This window comes from Lepidothrix coronata, unplaced genomic scaffold (assembly GCF_001604755.1).
Source record: "Lepidothrix coronata isolate B3197 unplaced genomic scaffold, Lepidothrix_coronata-1.0 Scaffold6, whole genome shotgun sequence".
In the NCBI taxonomy this organism is placed as follows: domain Eukaryota; kingdom Metazoa; phylum Chordata; class Aves; order Passeriformes; family Pipridae; genus Lepidothrix; species Lepidothrix coronata.
Genome location: NW_016690186.1, coordinates 3,968,498 through 3,976,922, shown reverse-complemented (window position 1 = coordinate 3,976,922; position 8,425 = coordinate 3,968,498). Strand labels below are relative to the sequence as shown.

Below are 8,425 nucleotides of genomic sequence, written 5' to 3'. Positions count from 1 at the left end.
TGTCTCTTGTGTACAACTTCTTGGACCAGTGGAGGAAAGGGATGTTCTTTGGCCAGAATAAAAAATGGATTTGTCCATTATGAGAACAAACAATAATTTTAATTAGAATTATAGAGGGGACCTGAGCTTTTATCAGCTAAAGTCAATGGCACAACTACCATTAACTTCAATTACTTTGAAATATTCCTAAAATGCTTAAGACACTGCTGTAAGGATTTATGGTTTGTTCCCACAGTTTTGAAGGCTGTTTTAATGTTGGGTTGTTTTGGAGGAGTTAAGGAGGTGTTGCAAAAATCAGCGGTGGGAGGCAGAGGAAGGACTGTTTTCCCGTACTGTACATGAGTAGTTATAGTCTACTATTTTTTCTTACACGTTTTAGTATTTTGACATATTTACTTGAGTCTGGGTTATCTCACGTGTGCTTCCCTTTTCTGTTTGCCTGCCTCCGTTCCTCCACTGTTCCAACTAGGTTAAAAGAGGGGAAAATATTAAGTCTTTGTGAAAAACTAAATGTATTTTAGGTGAAGAAATAAATGTCCATATTCATGAAACTCTGAACTTTGCATTTTGAGAGTCCCTTGAATTTCTCTATATGTAAAGGTTGTGCTTCACTGAAAGAGAAGTTCACCCTGAGGTTGCATTCAGGTGCCCTCATCTGTGTGCAAGCCCACACTTTAACAAGTTTAACAAAAATCATGTGCTCCAAACGTCCTACGTACTGCGGGCCATGTGAAGTTTCTTAACGTTATGACAGACATAAGCATATGGTAAAAAGTTAAAACTCACAAGCTGCCAATATCAGAGGAAGAAAATTCATAATATAAAGATCTTTTCCAGTGTTTTAGGTTGTTGCAGTTGCATCTGCAAGCCTGTGATTAAAACCCCGCTGTGCTTTTAGAAAGTGGGTCATGTTCCAGACTACACAAGACAGGGGGGAAAAAATTTAAAAAGAAAAAAAAAAATCCAACTTTTCCTGCCTTTTTAAGTGAGAAATTTGTCCTGAACAAGGAACAGAAGGATTTGACTCTGACTTTCTGACTTTAAATTCAGGCCACTGCAATTTTCCCTGTATTTTGAGAGATTCAGTTCAACTTTTCTGTTTACTTTCATTCAGAAGAGGCACCTTTCTAGTTCTGAATTACAAACCTTTGTGAATTAGTATCATAATCATCATCTTCTTCTGTAGAGTCCGGTGGTTAAAGCTTGAATTGTGTCTTACAACTCAAAATGCCCTATTGGGACGTCAAATCGCTAGGTCTTAGTCTTACCTTAGTCTTACCCGACATGCTCCGGTATATCCAGACTGAGGAAGAGTTCAGGATGTACATCGCTGTTGTGCTGCCGTCACATATTACCCAGCAAGAAAACAACAGCCAAAGCTTGCAGTGTTTCCCTTTGTTATTTTTGCAAACTGCAAATAGTGTTACATGACATGATCATATTCAAAGAATACAGAGTGAAGCACTGCCTGCAGGCAGAAGGAAGGAAAGGCCACTGACAATACTGTAGGGAAGTGACAAATTCAGTGTCTTGTTTGCCATGCTCAGTCCCACGTATCTTTCCACTTGTTTTTCCGGACTCTCCATGTAAGTGATGTCACTTTTCTACAGAAGTTATTTAACAAATAGATCTCTGACTGTGGCAAAATGTGAATCATGATAAAATTAAATTGCCAGTTCCAGGGACTTATCAGCAATACTAATCCGCAATATAGTATCAAAATGATACCATCCACCGTGTGTGCAAATATTAAAAAAAAAAGCTACATTATTGTCTACAAATTAATTTATTTAGGATTAATATTGCAACTCAAAAACTCAGTGAGCCAGTCTCACTTTGCTTGGACTCTTTAAATCTTTTTAAAAGGCTGAAGGAGCCTTTTATAAAGGAGCTTTGGAAACTTTCTAGTAACTTTCACTAAAGTTAAGAGGGAAAAAGTTACATGCATTTTACTCATCTGTCCTATTAAAAAGGAAAGTCTTAGTGTTGTAAGCACTATCTTCCCCTTTGCCAGTAAAGAAATTTTCCAAAAGCTGTCAGTGAGATATTAATGGAGAAGAGAAAACCTTGTATAATTTTAACAGTAAAGCACAAAAATAGTTCCCTGACCTGATGGTAAGTAGTTAAGGGTAATTTCTCCCAGGAGCAGTTGTTGTTAAGACAGCTAAGTGGCAAAAGGGAGCAGCTGGGAGCCCTGGGAAGATGGTGTGGGAGAATCTGGTCAGGAAAAGAGTAGAATCTGGGTAAAGGGGAGAGTATCATTCTCATTTTCATCTTGTAGGTCAGAGCACATTTGAAAAATTTGAGTCCAAAGGATGACAGGTTGTTTAAGAAGGTGTAAGTGAAAAAGGCAGAATGGAAGCTTTGGACAAGGCTTATCAGGGAAGCCCTTCCCCTGAGTCACAAGGTGTAGAAAGGACCTCCTCACTTTCTAATCTCCTTCTCAGGGAGGCATCTGGGTACAGCTGGATCCAATCCTAGTCCCAGATTTAGGCAGTGGTTTATGTCTAAAGGATTATATAGGTGTAATTGAACCTTTATATGACTTTGTCCTGCAGGATTAAGGATGGCAAAACAAATAAATTTACGTGAATAAAATAAATACTTATTTAAATTGATTACAATGATAATAATTAGACTAAAATACTTTAATCAAAATTATTTACCATACAGTATAGATAGTTATAACTATTAATGTAGGGTACTGTTAAATAAATAATTTCAAAGCTAGCTTAATAGTTAGTAAGTAGAGATTGTTACTCACCCATACCAACAACTGTGGGCAAATCTCTTTCACTTGGCCTCGAGGAGTAACCTTGAGGCATCCCTCCTCAAGGGAGAAATCTACACACACACCTCCAGAAGGAATATGTTAGAAGTCCCTGCCATTAAAAAGTAAGACTGAGCTTTTGTAGTACAAAGTGATTGACGGTCAATCAAATGTTTCTAGGCTACCTGTGCCGGCTCAGCAGCCTTTAGCTCAGCAACTTAAGATAAGTTATGAGTTCTATGACTTGTTGCTTCCTTTATTGGGAACTTTTTTTGCCACATCCTCACCAGTGTCAGTTTCTGTCAGGAGACCCCGTTTTTCACATCCTCAGAATGTTTAATTTTGGGATTGTGGAGTCAGGCTGGTCTCAGCATTCTTCAACAACCAAAAGCAGCGTGATCCTCCTTCTCCATCCATCACTGATAACTTTTGCAAATAGGAGAAAGTTCAAGCTGTTTTACCCCCACTTAGGCAGAGAATCCTGCTACAGATGCCGACATGGCCACATGTACAACAGTACAGCTGAGTCGAATCATGTCAAGAAGAATCTTAAAGAGAGCATTTAGGAAGCTTGTGTAAAAGCCGGAGCATATTTCACGCCACTTCTTTTACATCCTGACTGTACCTTGTTTGGATATGTTTGATGGACACTGTGCCAGGTTCTGCCCCCATCCTGGTCCCTCTGTGTTGTGGTTGTATGTGAGGTAGCTACCAACTAGTTTGTACCCATCTCCAGGACAGATGCTTTTGCAAATTTTACCAGATCTTGAAGTTGCAGCAGGCAAGGCCAAACTATGTCTGAAGCAGAGAGCTTGAGTTCTCCCTTGCAGAGAATAAACCTCTGGAAAATGGAGAAAGTCCTTGCACCCTTTGCATTATTTTTACCCCCTTCTGCAGATTGCCGTAAGCCTTTATGTTATGGCATGGTATTTTTTCTGATTTAGTTTGCTGGCAATAACTTGTTCTGATCTGGCACGTCAGCTAAAGATACTTGTTTTGAGCTTTTTTGTTAAATATTAAAATTAGACTGAGGTTTTGCCTGTTGGAGCTGTTGGAGCCTGGCCAGTGTGTCTTTTAGCCTGCAGCTTGGCCAGATTGTTCTTCAAAGTGACAGACACAGTGGGCTGACTATTCCTTGCCTTCCTTTATAAAAGTCTTTTAACACTGTAGCTCTTGACATTCCCCTTCTCATTCCTCACTCCTTTCTACTCTCTCTGTGAAGGAGAGAGCCTTGAAAATTGTTAAAGAGAGTCAGCTCATGTGTCCTCTTTGTTCTCTGGCTTCCCTGCTAGCAAAGATACGCACAGGTCATATTCCATACAAATGTCACCGTTATTCTCTTCCACTAGGGGCTCAGGATCTGGATCGCATTCGTTTGTCCACCTACCGAACAGCATGCAAGCTTAGATTTGTTCAGAAGAAATGCAACTGTAAGTATGTCAGCACTTCTTTGACCTACCGTTGTTATAAGCTTTCCCCTGCACTCCCTAGTCTGTCCTTCACATCACTGACAAATAGGGACTGTTTGATCTGGCATTGCAAAGGATCTAATCAGAGTGCCTGGGCAGATTTTAAATACTAACCTCTTTATATAAGGAACTTGGCCTTAAACATGCCAGTGATTCAGTCATAGAATGGTGGGTCAGGATGCAGGACATAGCTTTAATTAATAAGTATGTTAACTACATTCTCCAATTTTCTTGTAAAATTGGATATTCTTGCAAGAACCTGCAAATTAAATGCTTTTATAGCAGCTCCATGAGAAGAAGTGGTCGTTCCAGTCCTGGTGTATTTGGGGTGCAGCAAAGTAAGTGCTGTGTCAGTCAGACTCTTTTTTTTCCACAAGGCCAGCTAGGCGCTGCTTTTCTGAGAGGGTGAACCTGCTTGTAATCTCTGTGTGTCTGCCCTCCTCCTTCTAGGTTTTATTGTTGAGAAATTTCCCACTTGATTAGTGACTTTTTTAACTTTTCTTCTGAGATGCAGTCTTTCTTCCTTTACAGCTGCAGTTTCTATTAGCACAGTCATGTACTGTAAACTTTAAAGAGGAAATACATATAAAATCTGTAATGGAGTGTATCCTTTCTTCTCCATCCAAATACTTAGAAGGGCAGGTTTGGATTTATGTGTTTTACCAGACCTTTCCACACCAAGTTAAAAAACAAAAAATCCTAACCAGGGGATACGGCGGATTAGTGGGATTTGGGGAGACCTCCAGGCCTTAGGATGCTGGCCCCATAACCTGCGAGGTGAATGCCCTTCCCCCCGCCCCTGCACGTGGCCCGGCGACCCCGCAAGGAGCACACACGGACCACCAGGGAGGGACGGAAGAAAGAGAGAGTTTATTGTGGGGTTGGGGTTTATAAGGCTTTTAGGAGGGTCAAAAGGGGACCAATCACAAGGTCAGGGTCACACAGAAAAAACCATCAGGTAAAGGGTCAACAACCAATAGAAAGGGGTTAACAAGGGACCAATGAGAAACACCTCAGGACGCCTTCCCAGGACACTCTGTGTGAGACAATAGCTTCACAGGGGGTGTCGGGAAGGAGACAGTGACACTGCAGAAAATACAAAAAGGCATTTTGAAAACATGTTTGAACGACAGTAAAAACTTCTGTCTCCATAATGTTTGAGCTGTTTTCCTCACCAATCCATCTGACAGGACTTTTTCCGTCCTGCATATGGCAAATCCATTGCCACAAGGGGAACTCTTGTCAGTAGTAGCAGTAGAGAGAGGACTAACACAGAGAAAACAAGTGGGTTTTAGTCTTCATAGCTGGACTAGAATGGCAACCTGGCTATGCTTGTGCTACAACTCAGTGGTAAGTATGTTAAGAAATGCTCACTGCTGATAGAGATTAACCCCCCTGGAGAGAATTCCTGGTTTTGGGGTTACATGTGTCTGCATTACAGAAATGTTTAGCTTACGCTGTCCAAACATACTGGAAAGGCCAAGTTGTGATGGAAAAGATTTTGGAGAGTATTTACTGTGTTATTAGCCACAGAGCTGATTGGTCGATCACTTCTGCAGCACACTTCTCATATTTTTCATAGGTGTTTGGCTGAAGTATTAATTGAAGGATTAGTATCACATTATAAGCAAGCTGCCAGACGCAAAACCCAGGGGGGCTTTAGTACCTGCCCAGCAGCTGGCTTCTCCCATTCAGGAGCAAATGTGTTGAAAGACACTATTATGTTGCATTCAGTTGTTTATTTTTTTAATTTTATGTTTAGGAGGATGACATTTTCAATTCATTTTCATGGTAACAGAATACAATAGTCTGAGGTGACAAAAGTATCTAATTAAGTTGACAGTGATAGCAAAGTCTGTATGCAACTGTAGGCAAAGCAAATGAAAAAACCTAGGGGCTAATAATGGTCTCATTGGGAGTGGCTGGCTGGCTAAAAATACTGGTTGTTAATCTTAACTTTGTGCCTCTTATTTATCAACTGTGATCTGCTTTTGTGGAACTGTTGGTTCTCTTCATAAAGAGTCAGTACAGATGCTCTTCAGTTCGCCAGCTTGTGCCAAGTCACTTGTGGACAGGGCTTGCCTTCTGGTCGCCATTGATAGCCTAGGAGAAGTTATTTGCTGGTCTTGTTTCCAGACTTATACTGTATCAATCTCTTCTGAAGCAAAAAAAAGGACAAACTTATAATCCTAATAATTAGATTCCGTGCAATTTAAGAAATAATGCCTGTTACTCTGGAAGGGCTGAATTGCATCTTTTCACCATCAAGTGAAGTTTTCTCCTGATTGTTTTGGGTAGACTGCTGCTCTCCTGGATGGCTTTCCCTTATCCATGGGAATTAATTCACCTGACAAGTATTCAAGCAACGGCTGTCCAAGAAAGAGTTTTTAAACATAGAGCCATTGAACTGAGCACTGCCCTTGAAATGGTTAATATTAGACCTCTGACTCATGTCAACTACTGTTGTGGGGGTTTTTCCCTTACAGAAATTGTCATTATGCACCACCCAATAGCAAGTTCATGAGAAATAAAAAAGGGAGGACATGGAAAAAATAACCTTTCTGCTGCATCTGAGCTGCTTCATTTAGAGTAGAATATAATAAGAAAAAGCTCAAAGACAGTTCTGCTCCACTCTTCTTTGAGCTGTGCTCTCCTGCCCTGCCCTGGCACACTGGCCCAGACTTACTAGGGAAAAATTGCTTGGAAAGAGTGTATTTGAGGCGTTCTTTTAAAGAGCTAACTTGACAAACTGCAGAAAGCTGCTCTTGTCTAAAGGCTGAAGGTGTACGAGGATGGAAGCAGAGAGCTGCTTTGAGGGCCAGAAGTGTTTGTTCCAAGGAAAGCAGAGCAGAGGTTTTATTAGCACCATCTTTTTTACCCAAAGGTGCCCATTAGCATGGACAGTCATGGGATTTCACTTAAGAGGCAGCTACACTTATCACACACAGTGCGCTGTTTGTTTCTGCCGTCTTTAGTGCAGACACAGACACAGGTTCAACTCCTGGCCTCCCTTTGTGAATTATTCTCTCGGTACAAAAGTTCTTTTTGCTGAAACCTTCAGCAGCAGGCTGGGTTTTACTGGGGAAATAGGCAGCGTGCAGTAGGTAAAAGTGCTTTCATATTCTAAGAATGTTTCTCCTGAAGCTAGTTAAACTATCTGCATAAAGATTATAGAGAATGTGCTAGTTTACCACCATTTACCAAAATACCACTACAAATGTTGCACTTTGAGTACTAACACTGTTAATCAAATTAATTGCTCTGGAATTATTTCATTTTCATAAGAGGAAGACTGCTTTGTAGATATTTAGCCAACAGTCTTCAAAACTGCAAATACATGTCTTTCTGATAATTATATAAAACTTTAGGGAAAGTACTCTGTGAAAAGTATTTCTTTTATAAAAATCTCTCTGAGCATTTTAAAGCAAACAGTTTAAATGCAATCATCAAAGTGTGAAAAATCATTATCACTCATTGCAATTATTTGTCAAACGGGATATAATTTAATCCAGTCAACCTCATTCTTCAGAAAAGCAAGAAATTCTTAAGAACTCAGAAAATAAATAAATTTTAAAAAGCTCTGATGTTATCTTTCAAAGAATAATTCCTGCAAATTTAAGCATTCCTCTCTGCCTAAATTAACTCTACAAATAAATAACAGTAACATTTACAAATTATTGTTAGCACACCTCTGAATCTGCTAAGTGCCCAAATGTAGAATGCAATATGTGACAAAAATCCTCAAAGCAGGAGACTCACAAAATTCTGAATGCAGAAATCTTAGACACTGGGAAACTTTGTTAATGCACCATGAATATAAACTAATTTTATGCTTCTTATTTCTGCTGACAATTTCTAAAATTGGAAATAATGAAAAGAGGAACTCCGCAGGTGATGTAGGTACCTTTGAGGATGTGGTGGGTATAGAAAGAGATAATTGCAGCCTACTTGTTTATTACTTTGCAGAACTCCTGTAGCAAGAGACCTGTTGCAATAGTAATAGTCTTCTCTTAGTTATAATATAATAACATGAGATGTAGATACCTCTTGTGTAAAAAAAAAAAGGAAAAAACCCCAAAGAAGTACTAAAGAAGTCTTGAGAAGATCTTGAGATTTGGGCATGAATAATTCCAAATGAATGGCAAGAGTGGTGGACAGGTGGACCCTGGAGAAAACACTGCTGGTG

At 39.8% G+C, this 8,425-nt stretch overlaps 1 protein-coding gene across 10 annotated transcripts in view; it reads left to right on the top strand.

Annotated features, from left to right (window-relative positions):
• The window catches only part of DTNA (dystrobrevin alpha), a 229,422-nt gene that overhangs the window by 130,519 nt on the left and 90,478 nt on the right, over nt 1–8,425 (top strand). For all 10 annotated transcript variants that reach the window (XM_017831626.1, XM_017831644.1, XM_017831698.1 and 7 more), the window contains one exon: nt 4,120–4,200. In XM_017831626.1, coding sequence (XP_017687115.1) covers nt 4,120–4,200 — 81 coding nt within the window. The remainder of the gene's footprint in view (nt 1–4,119; nt 4,201–8,425) is intronic.